We start from the raw sequence: 19,311 nt of genomic DNA, 5'->3' as shown, positions 1-19,311 counted from the left end.
CGCGAGCCGTCTGCTTGTCGTAGCGGTCGCCATCTATTGACCGCGGCTACAACTACCGTATTTAGGCGATTCTAAGCACCCCCTTTTTTTCACGATCGCGATCCCAACGCGATGCCCAAACTGAGAGGGGGTGCTTAGGTTCGAAAAATCTAAACTGACTCCCCCCCCCCCCCCCCGGGCCCCTCTTTTCGCGGCGAAATCTCGATGAAACGGGCGCGAGAAAAAACATTTTTGCGCGCGGAGGTTGCGCGCGGCAAATAAAGTGCTTTAGCAGCTTGAGCTTACGTTCACCTTGTACTTTCATAACGAAGGTAAGTTCCGCTTGAAAGTAATGTTTTCGTTACATTTACAATAGCGGACCTGACAATCCCGATCTCGCACCCATTCATCTTTTCATTTAACACTCCGAAACATTTGCTTGAAAATTTTCCCCGCATAATTATCGCACCCCCAAACTTCGCGTTGATTTTCAGGGAAAAAAAGTGCGAGGATTACGCGAGTAAATACGGTAATCCTTACGATTGTTCTGTGGTGTTACCCTTCAACTGAAGATTACTAAGTTCTATTTTTCTTTTTTTCTCTTAATGGCAGGGCAGAGTTTTTTGATATTTAGAGCTTTAAAAATGCTCCAGTAGAAGAGGTGCACTTCACTTTGCAGGCCTGCAGCTTCAACTTTGCATACTGCTTGCTCTACAACACAAGCCATCACGCCTATATTTGGTGCTTGACTAGTGTTGAAGCCGAGGGGGCTCAGCTCACTTAGGTCAAGTTGGTGACGAAAACTTGAAGACGCGATTAGGTCGAGAAGGGCAACCATTCCTCTGAAGCAGCATAGAAAATTTGGTCTTTCTCCCAACTTTCTTGCTGTTTCTCTGCATCACATATGCAAGGCTGTTTGCATGCAGTAGCAGGTGAAGAAAGTTGAAAAGGAAACTGCTCGATCGAGACAAAGAACACATCATTTTCCAGACTCTTAGTAGTGGCATGTCGCCAGCAGTATGGATACTTGCAGGAGGCTCTTTCCTCATGCGAGACCACTTGTATGCCGAATGATGTCTGAACCAGAAGGGGGAGCTTCAGTGACATTGGGTGGGGTTATGGGCTTTGCATTGGCGCGAAGTGAAGATGACCCTTGAATGAGGCCAGTCTGGCTTTCAACATGACAAATTGTCGGTTATGACAGCTGGACTGTACTTCCCAAGGAGTGAAACATGGTCAGAGGTTTTTTATTCTTTCTGGCGAGTGTTTGCCCAACTCATGACCTCAAGCTGCCTCCTTCCTTGCTTTAAAGTAATGACATACAAAGCTGGGCTGAGCAGAGTAGCAGCTACAAGCTGTTTGCCAAGGCTTAACCAAACCGTACAGCACGCAGGCAAAAAAGGCCACTCTCTAACCTCCCAATTTCACTCCTACCTGTCTCATTTCTCTGCAAAAACAATGCCTGCTAGGATGTCAGAGAAGAGAAGCCTTATCATGGCAGAGTATGGATTAGGCAGAGATACAGCTGCACAGAGTGGCCTGGTGCTTGTTTTAAAGCAAGCTGTTTGGTGCCTACATGAAATATCAAGCACAGGCCAGTCAGTAGACAAAAAGATGACGATCTGGCGTCAACTTCATGACACACAAAACAATAGAAGGACACAGTTACAGGTATTATTACAACTCAGCCATTTATGTAGGTCAAGTTCTCGACACTGGAATGTGAAGGAACAGGCACTAGGTCTAGTACATTGTGAGCAGATTTATTTACAGGGAGGCCAGGGGTATTAGAAATGCCAGGTCACTTCTCGAGGGGTGCGTAGTTGAGCAGCTTTTCAATAAGGTCCACGTGGCCCAGAAGCATCCTTCGGCAACAGTACCGCTTCAGGCCCAGGGCATCCAAGGCATCGCTGCAGAGGCACAACAACCATGTCAATGCATGCTGCCCATGCTACGTCTAGTGTGCAGTGAATGACCTTCTTGATGACCACAAAAGAAATGGTCAATCAGCCAATGGCTAAGGATTATGAATGATAGGAAAAACGTAAATGAAATCACAATCTTTCACTCCTTTCCTTTATAGCCCAACACCAGCATAAAATAAAAATCTTAAAAGTGAGGATTAGAGAATGTCACTGTTTGCAAAAGAAGGGCACTAAATAAGGAACCCCTACAGTGCAGTGAGAATTCTCAAGCAGTGTCTTCTGTGCCTGTACTGCAGCCCACCATTTCGAAAGCAAACGTCATAAGGAGGTAGATAGCTGAAATAAAAATGAAACAACAGAAGAAACAAGGGGACGCTTGCATGCTTTCTGCCTCACACAGGTGCACAGCATTGACAGTGACTGAGCTCAATGTTGCTTAGGCAACTGGCCTGTGCAGTTGCCTTACCAGGCTTCAACAGCTGTCTGCCATTGTAAATTGATTTTTGAGGAAATGAAATGACACAGTAACTGTTAACTGTCTCACTTCTCAGTGGATACCTCAACTGTGCTGTGAGAGAAGGGATGAAGGAGGGACTGCGAGAAGAAAGAGGTGACCTAGTGAGGGGTCTGGAATAATTTCGATCACCTGAGGCTCTTTTTAACTCGCATTGACATCGTACAGCACACGCGCTCTTATGCATTTCGCCTCCATCGTAACGCTACCACTGCAGCTCGGTTTGTATCCAGTGCAGGATGGCCTTATCTTTTTGGGTCATGGTGCTTTCAAATGATGGCAAAAAATACTTTTTTTTTTACAGCTGTACATTCGTGTAAGTCTCCGACAACAATACTGAAATTGCTAGAGAAAGGCTCCCTTGCCTTTTGTTGGGGTTGAAAATGATGAAGAAGATAGCGCACAACACAAATCAAGCACAAGGCACGGTGTGCATGTTCTGACGTCATTTATTAACTACTAGCTTGAGCACGCAAAAAATTTTTGCACCTTTCTTCAGCTTTGCTCGAGACAATAAGTGCAGCACAGTGTCTTCACCCTGACAATAATAATTAATACAGTGCGCTACTGTTTGCACGTCCTCAGTTGAGGGTGTCGCAGTTTAGTGGTTAGTATGTCACAGAAGTGAAGCTAGAAAAGGTTTCTTCCTAACAGTGTTTTTGCTTTTTCATATATATAGCATGGAGATAGCATCCTGGGTACTCTCCTCTGTGTGAAAAGGTCCTGGTGTGGACTTGTGGAAGCAGGAGTTGTAGAAAATGCAAAAGCAGAAGTAAATGAAGGCGAAGATGCGTATAAGTAGAAGAACGCGGAAGAGAAGGAAACTGCGGTTGCTTGCAGAGACCACGGGTGCAGTGATGCAATTCTGACAATTTGGACTATCTGACCGCTTTCTGTACACCACCACATTCCCCACTGTACTAACGGAAAAAGCCAAGCTTTTCAGGGCGGTGACTGAACAAGGATGTTGGCTACAACTGAATAGGCTATTTGTGCCCAAGAAACCTTATAGGCTTGAAGGCTGAGTAATGAAACACAGGATTTACTGGAAGGAACAAGATAAGGATATGAGCTTGTGGAATGAAAAAATAATCAAAACAAAAGCTCCTGCAAGGCTTTTAATGCACACCAATTACTGCCTTCAGCTACACTTGTACTCAGGGTAAACAAGACATCACTTTTTTCGCACCGAAGGTGGGAAAATATTTCGCATTGAATTCATTGTTGTTTCAACCACTAGGTGCTCATGTATTCATGGCACGCTTTAAGTGCTTGAGCATGCACCCAATATCCATATATATTTTGTTGCCCTGTCTGATAAAGAAGCTGATTGGGTTGTAAATAATGTTCCTGGACAGTACAAAAAGTGCAGGGCTTAAAGGATTAAATATGGTCGCCATTGTGCAATACAGCAATACCTTTTCCCACAGAACCCACATGAATAGAACATTTCTCCATCTCAACTGAATGCATTCTTGTGTAGTGCCGGTACAGTACAATACAGACTCATAAAAGATAAGGCTCAGAGATGACATGCTTCAAGCAGCTTAGAATACAGCCTACATTGGACACCCTGGCAAAGTGCAGCTCAGCGTGTGTTAATAGCATGAAATTGTGCGTAACACAAAGGCTCAAAGTAAGACGCATGTGCATTGACATTCCAAAGAGAAGCAATATTCACCAGCGAGAAACAACCCATGCTAACAGCTCAAGAGTGTGTCTAAATGTGGCTTCCCACACAGTGCAATTCCCCAACACCAAGCCTGCAACTTGCCTAAGATCAGAATCATTAATCCAAAGCTTTGCTGTGGTCTACAAACCTCCTATGAGAAGCCAGAAAGCAACAACCTTTGCAATACAGCCCATTTATATGGGGGGACTGTCACACAAGCTCGCAAGTTCAAGGGTGAAGGACACTCACTCCACTGTACCATGTCTGCCAAAAGGACACCTTATGAACTTCAACGTGTTCCCATATTGGGTTCTTTCATGGCCCAATGACATGGCCCAATTGTGTGCACTGCCAAAACCAAACTTGCAAACCTGGGTCAACTACACCACATTTTCTTTTCTTTTCGCCAGCAAAGACATGGAGATAGAGCCAAACAGAACGTTTTGCATGAACGTGCACCCTCTCCCTTGCACTAAATGGAAAATACATTAAAATATGCTTGAGACTAGTACCTGTCAAGGCTGCTCAATGCCATGATATACTATGAAAGAAAGTTCAGTTTCGTGTTCAGAAAAAGAAAAAACAGCGCTAAATTCTACACAAACCACACAGAAAGACGGACAGGACGGGCGCTGTCCTGTCCGTCTTTCTGTGTGGTTTGTGTAGAATTTAGCGCTGTTTTTTCTTTTTCTGAACACAATGTCACACCAACTAGCCCAGCAAAAGGTACTGTTAAAAGTTCAGTTTCTTGGTCTGATCCTGCACGCATCCTCCCTGACTATCTGGCATGCGAGACAGCAAAGTTTCCACTCCAAGAGAAAGGGGTGACACACCTGGCACCTGCTGCAGAGGGAAATGCGGATGGTATGCTCACCTTGCTCTCTTCGATGATGCACTTACACTGTTGTCGCATGACCACTTTCAACTCTGACAGAGTCCATCAGGACCCAACAAAATGCAGATCTGCTGTTGGCACACAGCCAGTTTTCATTATAATCAAGCCAAATCCTGCCCAACACCGAGCCAGTTCTTCAGGCATAATCAAGATTTTCAATCCAGACTGCGGGTTGCAGCTGCTAGCCTTGCGCTTCAGAAAATATACAGATAGAACTGAGTAGGCAAACAATTTATTCGAACTTAAATGAGAAATAATGCGGCAATATTTCTGTTGAAGTTTGTTAACGTTTAGCTACAACAGCAGAGATGCAAGTGGATACAGTCCTGCCTGGTATGCAGCATCGTTGCAGGTTGAACACCCTCAAAATATGAATAGGGACTGGACTCCTGGAAGTGCTCATATGGCAGTGGTATAAGATCACAACCACATCACAGTCATGGTGTTCACTACACTCTGATGGAGTAATTATCTGCTTCAGTAGCCTCGTAGGCATACATTTCTTTAAGAGAAAAGAGGTTCATCAACACTGCCAAGCAGTTGACCATGCCTTCAAAAGTCGTGGACTTGTAGTAGATAGCAAGTCCATGTCTGGTGCTCTGGGTATCCAGACCCACAGCATGTATTGAGTTGCGGTCGACATATTGATGCTGTATGGCTCTTGCCATCGCACTGAGCACAACGTTTCGCACGTACTATGTAAACGAACAATAATCAAGTGAGGCACCAGAAACAGCTGGTGCTTTGACATTATTTGAAAACTGTGCATAAGAGACCTAACCTAGGGAAAACACCCCTGGCACCACTATCTATGCTCTACATTGTAACCAAAAAACTTTCTTTGCTACAAGCAAAAAAAATTGACAGGACAGTTACCCCTCGTTAACACACGATTCATTGATAACTGTTAAGGTACTTACACTTTAGGATATGTTGTGGTAGAGAATATGAGAGCACCTCACCTCTGTATAATTCTACGGAACTCTTTACGGTTTTCCCCAAATGGTCGTTTTTCGTCTAGGTCTCATCTCTAGTCCACTGCTGTAGAAGCACAGTGTCACCAATGATGCCCTCCTTGGGTGGCGTGTTCTGCCGCAGATGAACCATGCTACACTTCTTCCCCTTTCTTCGCCACACCCTTCCACCTCCTTTAATGGTAACCACGTTTCAGATGGTTACCGTGGTACGCCTTCCTGCAGTATCACCATGTCCTCCTCCTCTCAGCGTACCTTCCTTTGACGGCAACTCTTCTCCTTCTAGGGTAACTACCATCCGGCTGGTTCCCAAAGCAGTCACGTAATGGTTGCATGTTCTCACACCCTCGCTATACCCTCCCTTTTTCCTTCCCCGGCAATCATCCTCCAGTTCGGTATTTCTCCACTTTTGCCGTAACCTCCTCCTTACACGGTAACCACTTCCAGGATGGTTATCGTTGTAACTGGTTACGCCTTCCTGTGCTCTCGCAAAAAATCCTCATTCTATGGTAACCCTCCTCGTCCTTCCAGGGTAACCACCCTTCGGGTGGATTCTGTGGCAACCATCGACTGGTTATGCCTCCTTACGCTCTCGCCATACCCTCCCCCTTCCATGGTAACCATGCTCCAGTTGTGGATTCCTCGACACTCCCACTACCCTCCCCCTTCCACTGCAACCACCCTCCGGATGGCTCCTGTGGTAACCACCCACCGGTTTTGCATTTCTCCACTCATGTCATACCTTCTTCCTTGCACGGTAAACACACTTCGAGTGGTTTCCATGGCAACAGACCCACCGGTTATGCCGAGACTACGTCACACTACTACGAAGCTAAACCCACGAACAGGCGCTTAACAGCTGTCGCTGTGAAAGTATGCGTGACGGAAGCCAACAGTCGCCGAAACCAAAGAGCATAGGAGGCGTTTTTTTCTTTTAATTTTGTGGTTTTCATCAATCTAAGATTACTAGGGTAATTATTTTAAAGATCTTCGATTACAAAGCAGAAGAAAAAACAACCACATGCTGTCGATGGGATCCAAACCCTTGACCTCTGAATTTCGCGTCCGGTGCCCTACCGAGTTACGGCAGTGACTGTCCAAGCTTCTGCTTTCGGGGGTATTTATGCGTACAGTAACTGAACCTTGGGAGTGTTCACCAGTGCCACCCTCGTCTTTAGCTGTGAATGTAGTATGCCCTGTATTACCGCGAGCACCATGGAACGTGATCAAACGGTGAGGGAGGGAGCTGCGCGTGAACCATCTTACGTTGCGTATGGCATCAAGACTGCCAGCAGTGAGGCCCACGTTGGTGTTCATCAAATAGATCACAAAATTAAAGGAAAAAAAAGTCCCCTGTGCCCCTTGGTTTCCATGAATGTTGGCTCGCATCATGTATGTCATAAGGAGCCCCTCTTTTCCCTTCCCTTGTCTGCTGTAAAAGTATGTCACCCATGTGTGCCTGAGAATGGCCACTCTTGAGAATGCACACTGTGTGGTTGTGCTGGAGTGGGCCCCCCTCAAAGGGATGGGGAGCAGTGTACAGTTACCACAGTGTCCTCTTTGGCCCTGAGGCAGACAGAATGTGCCGGCTCTTCTGATTACAACAAACTACACTGATGACAACGACACTGCCAGCTAAGGTTAATGTCTTTATTACAGCCACTGGAGGCAGGCATTGAGCCTGAGGAAGGTAGCGGCTATTCATAATGGTGGTCCAACACCATCTCCACAGTAGTTTATGCATCTGTGCTGATTGCAGTGGGCATTTTTATAATGCGCAGAAGTGGATTGTTGAGTCAAAACGACGCTGAGCAGCTCTGTCACGGTCAGGCCCTGTCATCCTGAACACGAACATATTAAACTGATGCAAACAGTAAAATAAACGTAAGCGGACGCTGGTCTGTGTACAAAACATTGCTTGTACGTTTTTCGTGCAAGTACAGCCGTTTTACATCTTCGCTGAGAATAAGTCGGCACAGTTAAGCGCTTGTGCTCACTTGCAAAGCATAAACACATTTTAGGAACGAGGCTGAGTGCAGCTGAAGATAATTCCCGCACCCAAATCTGCAACTGTAGCAGTCAAGGCGGCGTCGTTTCAAGCCCATCAGCTATGCACCGAGGCGATCAGAGCACGACGAAAAGACAACGGCGAACGAGGGCGTATTGCTTGCCGGCGACAACACGTCGGCCAGCACACTGCTTACCCTTCAGTGTATTCGGCTTGCAGGAGGCCCAGGTAGGCTTCCCACTTGTTCCCGATCACCTTGCCGCACGTGAAGCAGCGCACGGGAATGATCATCGTGGCGGACCGCTGAAAGACGGACTGCGAAGAACGAACGGATTTCGCGCACGGACACCACACGCGCAGCGACAGCTTCCACGCCGTTGACAGCAGACACAGAGCGAAAAATCTGCTACGGTGCTTACCGCAGATTACTCAAATGGCACACTGCACGACGATAGTAACCCAGACGAAATCACACGAGGTTCACGGACAGAATCGCCGCAAACGTCGCAAACAGCAAAATGCGTGCGCAAGCGACGAAGTCAAAGCCACGATTGAAGCCTAAACAAGCCCCAAATTAGCAAGCCAAAATTTGCTCAATAATCTTCGTTTATTAACTTAATTATTCAGAAATATTTCACAAGTTTGTAACAGTATTGCTAAAAAACGCACTTTTTATTTAGTTTAGTAAGTTGTTCAGTTTTGTTTATCGAGCCAAGCCAGTCCAAGCTTGTAGACACATATTGAGCCGCATTTAGCTGGCAAGCAGGATGTGTTGTTTTTTTGCAGCCACTTGTGTTTCGTTTACGTCGTGACGCTGAGCCGCTGAGCGCAGCGAGCATACCCACGCATCACCGTCCGCTACAGACCGACAACACGACCGACGAATATGCGAGACGCTTCCGTTCCCTGGCTGGCTACGTGTTGTGGCGGGTGACTGCCCACATTTTCGTCTACGAGGGAGCATAACCTGGGAAGTGCGAGTGCAGCGAAAACCTCGATGGAGCAGAGTTGGATCGAGTGCCGACGGTGTCCTATCAACGCTGCATGATTAGCTGAGGACCCGAATTCGGTAAGGCGCTGACACCTCGATTTCCTGCGCCGAGCGAACTGCGGACGCTCGCATTTTCGTTTCCCAAGCGTGGCGAACTTCGCTCGCTGCTCGGACCGCGGCCTGAGTGTGCGAGTTTACTTTCGTGCGAAACTTCTCCGATCGTTGCGTAACGTTTCGGAGGGAGGGCAGAAGTGCGTGACCTTTCTGACAAAGTGAATGTGGAGCCTGCACGAGAGCGTGCGCGTAATATCTAATCGCGTTTCAAGAGCGCAGTTGTATACCTGTCTTCGCGATAAAGCTCGTGAACTTGAACTACTTCTCGGATGATTAAACTTCTCGAACGGACGAGCGGATGTTGGAATTTGTAGTTTTCTCGTTTTATTGAAATTCAAGCGCACCTGTGACGTCCGGGATCATCTGCACAAATGCATGAATGTAGCCGTGGTGCAAAACATCCCGTAGTTTGAAATAGAGCCCGAGTTGTAGGCGGGTCGTGCAAACCCGGCGACGCCTCTCGTCAGCCGCTTGTGGTGTCAGCTGCGAGAATCCGCTTTGCAAGCATTCTGTTCGTCGACGCGTTTGTGTGTGCTCGTTCGGCGTGGCTTTCGCCCCTGAGCACATACGCTTCGGATCTCGTTCAGTTTCGACCGCCGTGTTGTGCGCCCTCGCTGGTTCTAGGTCGGAGAAGCAACTGGTGGCGGTAAGTCTACTCTGTCTACGTATGGTAACTGCGCGCAGCTAATCGGCGCGAATGCTAACACAGAGGCAAGTACGTCCAAAATTTTATTTCCTTATAAATCTCGTCTTTCGGTAGATTACACCTTCGAGCAAAAGTTTCTATCGACTCGGCGTTCACAAGATGCGAATCCCGTGCGGCGCCTGAAGAAGTCGCGTTGGCGCTCGCCGACTCGTCCACGTCGTTGTGGCGGGTTTATTGCCCAGCGGGGATTGGCGACGCCGAGCGGTGCGGGCCGCCGCGTTCCGTGGCTGCGTGTCCGGCCTTGGCAGCGAGGCGGAAGATGCGGCGCCGCCCCTCGCCGCAGCGCTGGCATGTTCGCTCTGACCTTGCTCCGGGCCGGGCGAAGCCGCTGATTGACGCGTGCGACAGGACGCCCAGCTGGTCGAGGTGTCTCGTCATGCCTCCCAGTGCGCCGCAGTACGCGTCCTTGCGTAACGCGCATGCGCACCTGACCGTTCTAGAGGCCCGTTTCTTGCTTGCCCACCAGCGGTTTTGATGATTGCACGCCGGCCGTAGATCACGCCTTTTTGTGTACTTTTGAATGAGTTTGAGCGATGCGGAAATGCCCCGAGTCGATCGACGAGATTTCAGGGCAGGGCATTTTTACCAGGCCCTCCAAAAATGCCCTTCAGCGGCCCAGTCGGCATCCATTGTGTTCGTCCAGGTCACGTTGTTTCTTTTTGTGCGTGTTTGCGTGAACGTCATCAGTAGGAAGCTGTTTGTGTGAACGTCATCAGTAGGAAGCTGGCAGGGGTTTTCTAGGGAGTGTTCGTGCCTGCTTCGTGCGCAGAGGATGGGACAAGGGGGCAGTGGCCGTCCTAGTAGTCATGAGGAGGGGGTGTAATATTTGTCCGCCTTTGTTCTCTGCTACCCACAAGGCATGAACAGGCGCTACCATTAGGATTGCTACCTCCTAAGAGAGAGGCATATGCATGATGCAAGTGAATATATCATTAACGCGATGGCATGAGAATCCTCATCGGTAAAAAAAAAAAAGGCGGCGACGTCACCTGCCACCTGGAAGTATGTGTCGCCGCCTTTTTTTTTTTACCGATGAGGATTCTCATGCCATCGCGTTAATGATATATTCACTTGCATCATGCATATGCCTCTCTCTTAGGAGGTAGCAATCCTCATGGTAGCGCCTGTTCATGCCTTGTGGGTAGCAGAGAACAAAGGCGACGTCACCTGCCACCTCCCAACCGTGGCAGGTGGTGTACGGGATGAGCTGGGAAAGAGCACTGCACAGGAAGAGCAACTTGGGTCTCACAAGCCCCACTAGTCACGACTGGCAAAGGCATCCATCAACAACTTAGAATGCTATCACATTGCCGTCGCCTAATGTAATCAGGCGTCCTTTGAATTTTTTTGTGTGTTTTAGAGCTAGGACTTGCTCTCAGCCTCTGAGCCATTGTCTGTGAGGTCCCTCTGCGTGCCCACCGCGTCGTGGGCTACCTAAGTCATGTGATCCTGTGACGTCATTACTGCCTGGATTATGACCAAGACCTACTGTACTACAGACCTGCACAAATGGCCCTTCTCTAGCACGCATGTTCTAGTTAATGTCTTTTGCCGCTAGGGTAGAAACATTACGGGCGGCGTGGCGCTAATATATACCTGTTGAGAAAATGGCCTCCTCCATCATTTTATTTCAGCCGCCGCGGTGGCTCAGTGGCTATGGTGCTCGGCTGCTGGCCCGAAAGACGCGGGTTCGATTCCGGCCGCGGGGGCTGAATTTCTTTGGAGGAGAAATTCTAGAGGCCCGTATACTGTGCGATGTCAGTGCACGTTAAAGAACCCCAGGTGGTCGAAATTTCCGGAGCCCTCCACTACGGCGTCTCTCATAGCCTTAGTCGCTTTGGGACGTTAAACCCCATAAACCAACCAACCATTTTATTTCAAGCAGGGCAGTTTTGTCGTTTGTCCACGTAATCATTACCATCAGTTAATAGGGCCATTTCTTTAACCTACACCAGCTACACCAGTGTAGCAAATGTCCAATACCTCCAATGAAGCTTCGCTACGCTGGTGTAGCTGGTGTAGGTTAAAGAAATGACCCTAATGATTCGTCGCGAAAGGTTGTTCGGGAAGAGCGACCTGGTCCTCACAAGCCCCACCGGTGGCAGCACCTGCCATCGCTGGACATCGCTTAAGCGCTGCATCACTGCTCCAGGAGTGGTATGAGGGCTCCCTGGATCTATGAATGTAAAGTCGAGAATGCGTAATTCCCCATATATGGACATTAACCCTTCGTCTGTTTGAGCCCAGAATGAGCCAAAGAACATTGCTTCTTTGCGGCCCCACTCATGGTTTTCTCCCTTTTTATGCCTGTGCCATGATGCTTGAAACTATGTCGGTTTTATTCTTAGCGCAAATTTTTTTCTTGTTCATGCTGTGCGTTGAGGTGCAATTGTACCTACGCGAGAGAGTACAGGCGTTATTTCATTTTCTGCTTACTGTGATTTTAATTGGTGGCAGTCAAAGCACATTGACTCATGCACCATGAAAGCGTTATTTTTTCGTCGGAACTTGAGACCTTCCGCACTCTTTTCATCGTGACAACTCTTTTTCATCACGGATGTTTCTCGGGCGTTCTGCTGAGGCTTCCACACTGGTCGGTCTAAGTGTGTCCCGTCGTGGACCATTTATCACCAACGTGGTCACATCTATTATTCCAGTTTTGTTCGTCATCTGAGTAACGGAAGAAAAAAGAAACGCAAATTGTCTAGTGTGCAGGGTTTCAACCGGATATGGTACGTAAGCATCAGGTGCGTTTCTTTTGGTGTACCTTTTTCTTTTTATCGTTTCTGTTCGAGCATGTGCCACGTACGCATCGGATGTTCTGCATTTTAACGCTGGAAAGCGGGAAACGGGAAAGATTTTTTTTGTCGTTCTCTTTGTGCAAAGAGAACAGAAATGGATAACTCACAATATTCTGCAAAGGTCGGCAGTCCATTCCGACGCTTTTGGGCACGTGTGGGCTAAGTTTGGCAGCATAACCGCGTGGCAACGTTTGCGGGGATTGCGTGCGACGCGCTGTCAAACGCGAAGCCCCCGCTCGATTGTTTTGGTCTTTATCTTATCTCTTTCGGAGGCAGAGACAGCCATGCAAATTGCTCCCCACACGTACGCATCGGTCGCGAGCCGATACGGGTCACCGATAAGAGGATTCCGGTCTCGCTCTGCAAACAGCGGTGACGTGTAGGGAGACCCCGCAGCGCAACCTTCCTTTGTGGAATGCGACAAAGGGGAGTTCACACCGGCGGCGGCGGTGGTAGCAAAGCGAAACCTGTTGCAGCCGGGGACGAGTTTACTGGCTCCTCTTCGGAAGAAGACAGGGGGAAACGCGGTCCTGCTTTGGCGACCATGCTTTTCTTGAATTTTCGCTGTCGAAAAGATACTGGGGCCGGTGTCATTTTCCAAAAATTCGCTCTCGAAGTGGGGGGGGGGGGGGGGGGGGGCGACGTCCTCCTCCTTTTTAAGTCCGCCTTTCTCACTTTGCGGAGTGACCGCATTTTTCACCGCAGCGCTAACGAACGCTGACGACAGAGAAGAGGGTACACACGCTGCCGCATATCTGATTACGATGATGATGGTGGGTTTTACACAAGGTGAACGGTCAACTAATAAGATGGGATGGGTGTGAGGTTTCATGAAGTAATAAAACAGTGGTGTGTAAGGCCTAAAAAACTTATTACTGCTTTGAGCAGAGGCGGTGTCGCATCCCATAAAGTCTCGACTGAGGAGCGACTACTGCTAGCTGTCGCATATCTGACAGTTTTATTGAATGAAATGCGTACGTACATGGAGTGTATACGAAAACAACAAAATCGAACAACACCAAAAGCACGTGTTCAGCTTGCGGCGGCGGACAAGAGCGGAGGAAACCCAGTCGAAAAACACGCAACAGAGAATTTCTGACCGTATGTCGTAACTGCGAGGGCTCATCTGTTGTTAGTGGCTACTTATTAATAAAATTAAAAAACACCTTTTCTTTTTGTGTCAGTGGGGCCGACGCCTGGCTGATGTATACACACTCCTTTTTTTGCTGCGTGAAATGCTCTCTGGTAAGCCTATCTTTATGCTTCAACGCGGATCTTGAATCTTGGTGGACAGTCAACAGTGCAGAGAATATAGTTCAAATATTGTTTGTGCCCCCGAATGGAACTCGCCATTTGAGCGTTTGTAAACCCCATCGCTGGGTAGGGAAACACACTGCCACCTTTTTAAGGCTGTTTCGCCTGGTGCGAAAAATACGGCCCCAGTCGCATTGTCGTTCCGACGCCAGTGGCAGCTGTTTCACACGCTAACGATTGCAATCGGTGCGGTGCGAGCGGCTTTTCATTGGCGAGAAACGCTTTGGCGAATATAAATGCTGAACACCTTATTATGCGTTTACTTTATAGCCGTGATTGATTCAACTGAGCTGTCGCGCATTTTTTTGTTCAATAAGACATGTTTAGGGTTTTTTGCGCTCTAACTGATACGCAGCTACGAGCAGCCAGCCTCCCTTGAAATGCTATTGGTTGACGGTTGGTTCGTTCGCGGCGAAGGCCCCCACGGCGCGGCAGTGCGAGCAACTCGTTGGAAGTCTGTCGCAAAGGGTTTGAGGCGACACCGGTGCGCCGTTCTGTCGCTAAACATCGGAAATCGCGCAGCGCTGCGGCTACGTACAGTCGCGTCATGTGAAACAGCTGCAATCTTTTTTTCTGTCTGTTCGTTTCCCGGGAACTGGAAACACGACCTCTTTGCGAAAACCTCTTCCCGCGTTTTTTATGCGCAGTGTGGTGTCGACTGAGTATCACTGTGGCTTTTTTGCGCTTGTCGACCGTTTGACATTCCAGTGGCCTTGTCCCTGTTTAGTTAGCTTCTCACACATGCGCACGATGGCGGGAAGGTGAACAGCCAGCGGTTTTCAGTCTGATGCACCTAAAGCTCGGGACAAGATTTCGACCACGCCTACGGTGAGCGTAGAGGGGCCTGATTTGTGATGCAGTGGCTGTCTGACTGGCCGCGGTGAGCAGACATGACCGGCTTTAAATAGGAGGCGTGAGTCTTATAGGGCTCCAGTATAAAGTCCAGGACGTTAACAAGGACCAGATAGTCGTCCATGTATCTAAATGCTATCTCAGCAGTGCCACCCAGATTACGAAGTAGTGGCCGATGAAATCAACTGAGAAACATATCGTTTTTGGTGGGGGCGAACCCGGAACTAAAACAGACGCCTGAACGCTGGAACACTTCTTTATTTAAACCAACAAACATTGACCGCAAGTGAAATAGAAAACAAGAGTGAAGAAAGCTTTCCACCGATACACCACGACGGGTCACGAAAACGGTGTCATCGTTGTTCACTGGAACGCAAGTTTTTATAAGAAGTCACCGAGGGGTCACACGGCAAAGAATGAAACAAATCATCAACACTGAATGTCCCACACCGTCCAGCGTCATTTAATCACTGCACTTGGATACAACTGAAGAATGCAGCGGCGAATGCCCCTCACAGGAGGCCCTCCAACCAATGACGTCAACCGACTGTGGTGGCGTCGCAGTTAATCCCGTAAGGTTAAATCGCCGGTGGCAGTCAAGTGCTTCTGTGACATGTAATTAACTGTGGAATTAACTGTGCGTAATGACAATAGGCCGACACCATTGGCTAGAGCGTCTCCGCGATAGCAATGCACCATCGCTCCTGAACTGGCAGCCAAAAGAGGTCATCCGTCACCAACGAAGCAAAGGTGGAGGGCAGTGGGCGGAGCGGTCGCTCCTCCCTCCTTCGTTGAGAAATTTTGCATGCAGAAACCATGCTGAGCACCATTTTTTTTTCGTCGAAAAGAGCAAGAGATTACTCTTCCAAGAGTGACTATAACTCCGCCGCTGCAGCGATGCCAGGAGATTCCACAGATATATCTTGCTGCTGTTTGCCTGGTGTCCTCCTCTGGCACCGTGGCTCTGAAAGCCTTATGCGCCTCGGCTGCAAAGGAAACAAGACGCCCGCGCTTTGCCCCCTCACAGGCAGAGGGCAGCTACTCAAGGTTCGTCGAGTTTAACAGCTCCCACACATCGTTTCTACTTGGTGAATGTCCTTCGCTACGGCTGCCGCAGCTTTTAGGGGAAAAAAAAAAAAGTGCCTTCACGTATCACAATAAAATGACCCTCCTTATCAGAGAGCAATGCACGCAGGCCATCGCTGGCCATGTAGTTGGCGAGGTTCCACACGGGATTAGGCCTTCTACGAGGGAAGCTCCATCTCTGAACAACATCGACACAATCCGAGTTGTACCGGTCCTCATGCAGGAAAATCCTGAGACCCCGACGCCAAAAGCCCCAGGGGCAGTGCAGTTGGGCACAAAACACAGCTACGGCCCAAGACCCCTATAGCATCACTGCGTAGCAGACCGATAACTTTTTATCCCCGAACACTTGCAATTTTACGCGCTGTGGACTGGCCTTCTTTCTGGAGGTAGACGTCGGTGAAACCTGGCACCAGCCCCTAGTGAGCTGCACCGTTCTGCCTGCATGGTTCGTCTGATCTTATCACCCGTTGACGGCTTCCATCCTCGGCGGTCCTCTTCCTTCACGCCTTTTGTTGCCCTGAAATGAAAAGTTGGTGGGGTCAACGTAGTTAAACCGAGTAGACGTGCGAAAGCAGGTGTTCATTCTTCAATTGGAGGGGGCACTTAAGCTCCGCCGTAAGCGTATGACGCCATAGCGTAATGGGCTGATTCCCGAATATGCAGAAGGTCATTCTCTACTTTACAATCATAGATCCCCGGGAGTATTCGTACCTTTCCTGTCGCAGTGGCGCAGCGGTTAAGCGATGCGCCCCTGCACTGGCAGGTGGCTGTTTCTATCCCAGCCACCGGTAGGGTTTGTGCAACCCATGTTGCTCTCCCCTAGGAACCTCTCGCGCAACTGGCGCGACGCTGCTCCGAACTTGACCGAACTTAACCGAGCTTACCCGGGTAAGCTCGGGTAGTATAACTCGGGTTGGAGCGCAGCTGAAGCGGTTGCCAGGCAACGGCGACTCAAGGTCGTTTGATAGCTGCACCACAACGAGCATACGCGACGAGCCGAGCTGAATCAGAATCATGTTTATTTAACATCATGTCGATGTTTGGTGCGTCGACAAAAAGCCAGTGAAAGGCTTGACGAAGGCTTGGGCTTCAGTAGTGTTGCTTTCGCAACAAAATGGAACATACCCACTATGGAAGAGGGTGCAAAACGCGGTCGATGACTTCCTGTTGCTCAAAAATATTTTTTGCCTGCCTACCAGATTTTTGCCTGCCAGACGCAGCGCTCGCGCGCGTCTTCTGCGTCGTCGGCGTCTTGCACCGTGGTCCACAGCTCGCCGCAGGGCTCGAGCCTTTTGTGTCGCACTGCAGCGAGCCCTGGTCAGGTAATCGTTATACCACCGTGGCAGCCGATCGCATTTTCTGGCGGTGTACCATGGTGCGAGTCGAGCACTTGCCGCAAACGAGCGGTATACGTACTGATCAGCTGCGGTCGGATATATGCGTAGGGTGTAATGTGTTTATACAGTTTTATCGTGTTTACATATCTTTGTCCGCGCAAGGCGCATTCGCGATATATGTTGCGTTTGCTAACAATCTGCAGATGGGGCGCTTCTGCAGCTTCTGTTGGGCTGCTGCGTTGACGATCGCCTCATTGGGCAGAAGCACCACGTCTGCCGTGCGTAGCGTCGGTGGCGGGAGAAGCGACACGAAGCGCTCTTTGTAAACAGGCGCCGCGGAGCCATATAGCGTTCCGTGGGCAGTGCACGAACACCGTCGTGATGTAACCAGCGCGAACGGGTATGTATCCCTCGCGCTATATCGTTGCGTGGGCCGCCAGCTGGTGTGGTGCCAGCGCTGCCGCGTCCGGGATGATGAGCGTGTACATGCACATCGTCGCAGCGCCTGGTTTTTCCTCCCTGGATATCGCTGGTAACGTGGCGTCATTCGGCAGCTTGTTGCCCAAGAGTCATACTATAGACCTGCTGGAGTATGAAGCCAGTGGCGGCCATGTTGTCTGGGGCATAAAGCTTGCAGCGCTGGTTGGGGCAAGCGCAGGGCTCGCGGGTCTGGAGGGTGCTTATGAGCGTTCGCGATTGAAAAGTTCATCACGAATTTATCTCGGTGTTAAAATTATCATCATCAGCCTAACTGCGCCCACTGTAGGACAATGACATATATATTCTTTCAAAATTAAACGCATGCATAAAGTGTCATTCATCGTTTTACGCCAATTCATTCATTCCCCGTACTATCATTGAATGGAATAGTTTGCCATCAGTCATCGCCACAGAAACTGACGTAAAAAAATTCCAAGAGCTTCTCTGCTGTGACGGAAATGTGTAAAATTTGCTGTTTTTGTTTGTGTTCATTTTTCCTTTTTGTGTTATACCTTATGTTTTAATGTTTTTTTGTTGCATTTCACTTCTTGCTAAAATGTATCGCGTTTATTATAATGACCGTATCTCCCCTCCCCCAAACCATGTAATACCCTCCTCTGGAGGGCCTTTAGGGGTGACGTGAATAAATAAACCCTGTCCTTTGCCAGCTGTGGCCAGGTAATCCCCGCAAACTTTCTAACCTCATCCGTACATCTCACTGTCTGCCTCCCTCTGCTACTTGTAAATGCTTCTTGGGCTAGAAAAAGTTTTTGTGTGGTGTATAAAGAAGCTTCTGTAGCGCATGTGATACATCCGTGAACATATAATGAAGGCGCCTATCGATGGACCCTATTGCGCGATGTCTAATCTGTTATTAGAGCTGGGAACACCGGAAGTGCGCTGCATTTGCTGCGCTGGCCAAGCATGTTCGCACTCCAAAAGATGCTTGCGTAGCCAACGGTGTAACTACACCGTATTCCTGCTATTATCCCTAATTTGCACAACAGCGCGGCCTGCAAACGATGCAGCTCGTCTAATTGCAGTATTTGGCGGCACTCCGAGACGGTCGCGCAGATACAGCTCTATGTAACCTGGCGTTAAAACTCTTCGGGGCATTAATCTAAACATAACGTGAATTCTTGCTTTGTACGGCACCGATCGGTAGTAATGGTTATATCACGATTATGACTCGGCAGCACAACGTGCCTACTGTGCTCATGTTCGTAAAATCCAGTTCCGCCATATATCTGACTTCGCGAGTAATGGACAGGACGTAATCACCAGAGTATTTTTATTACGAAGGAAAAGCAGCGCAGAAACACGGAACGAGACGGCACAACGCGCGCCACGTATGGCACAAAACATTTTTGATGCAGTTAGTAATTAACAGCAAGACAACTTGAAACAAGAGGACAGTTTGGTGAGAACTGATCTATATTACTCTACTGTTTGGCGAGATCAGGTGCTGATTTCGTGAGGTTTATGTGTCAGTCACTGTCGTGCAAAAATTCTCCTTGCGTGTTTCTTTGTTGTAAACTAAAAGATAACCTTTCGATGAAGGTTGCCTCGAGTAGCTCCATTTAGAAACGTGGGAGAGGTCGTCATTAATCAACTTTCCCTTGGTGTCTTCCAACGGGCTGAACACGGGGCCATTCTTCTC

The 19,311-nt window shown here is 48.7% G+C and overlaps 2 protein-coding genes across 2 annotated transcripts in view; one reads left to right on the top strand and one right to left on the bottom strand.

Moving 5' to 3' along the window:
• Positions 1 to 1,726: 1,726 nt before the first annotated feature.
• Polr2L (DNA-directed RNA polymerases I, II, and III subunit Rpb10) lies at positions 1,727 to 8,512 on the bottom strand. The gene is made up of 3 exons (XM_089558438.1): positions 8,387 to 8,512; positions 8,164 to 8,282; positions 1,727 to 1,889 (listed from the first exon to the last, which is right to left on the bottom strand). Exons 2-3 carry the CDS (start codon positions 8,256 to 8,258, stop codon positions 1,781 to 1,783), a joined length of 204 nt encoding a protein of 67 aa, XP_089414564.1. The 5' UTR covers positions 8,259 to 8,282; positions 8,387 to 8,512; the 3' UTR covers positions 1,727 to 1,780.
• A 212-nt stretch (positions 8,513 to 8,724) lies between these two features.
• LOC149369427 (tetraspanin-9-like) overlaps positions 8,725 to 19,311 on the top strand; it is a 122,233-nt gene continuing 111,646 nt past the window's right edge. Inside the window, exon 1 of the mRNA XM_089558388.1 lies at positions 8,725 to 9,036. The gene's annotated coding sequence lies outside the window, so the exon portion shown is untranslated. The remainder of the gene's footprint in view (positions 9,037 to 19,311) is intronic.

This window comes from Amblyomma mixtum, chromosome 1 (genome assembly GCF_055824585.1).
Source record: "Amblyomma mixtum isolate Tamu chromosome 1, ASM5582458v1, whole genome shotgun sequence".
In the NCBI taxonomy this organism is placed as follows: Eukaryota; Metazoa; Arthropoda; class Arachnida; order Ixodida; family Ixodidae; genus Amblyomma; species Amblyomma mixtum.
The sequence above is the reverse complement of the archived record's forward strand: the minus strand, read 5'-3'. Positions and strand labels throughout refer to the sequence as shown.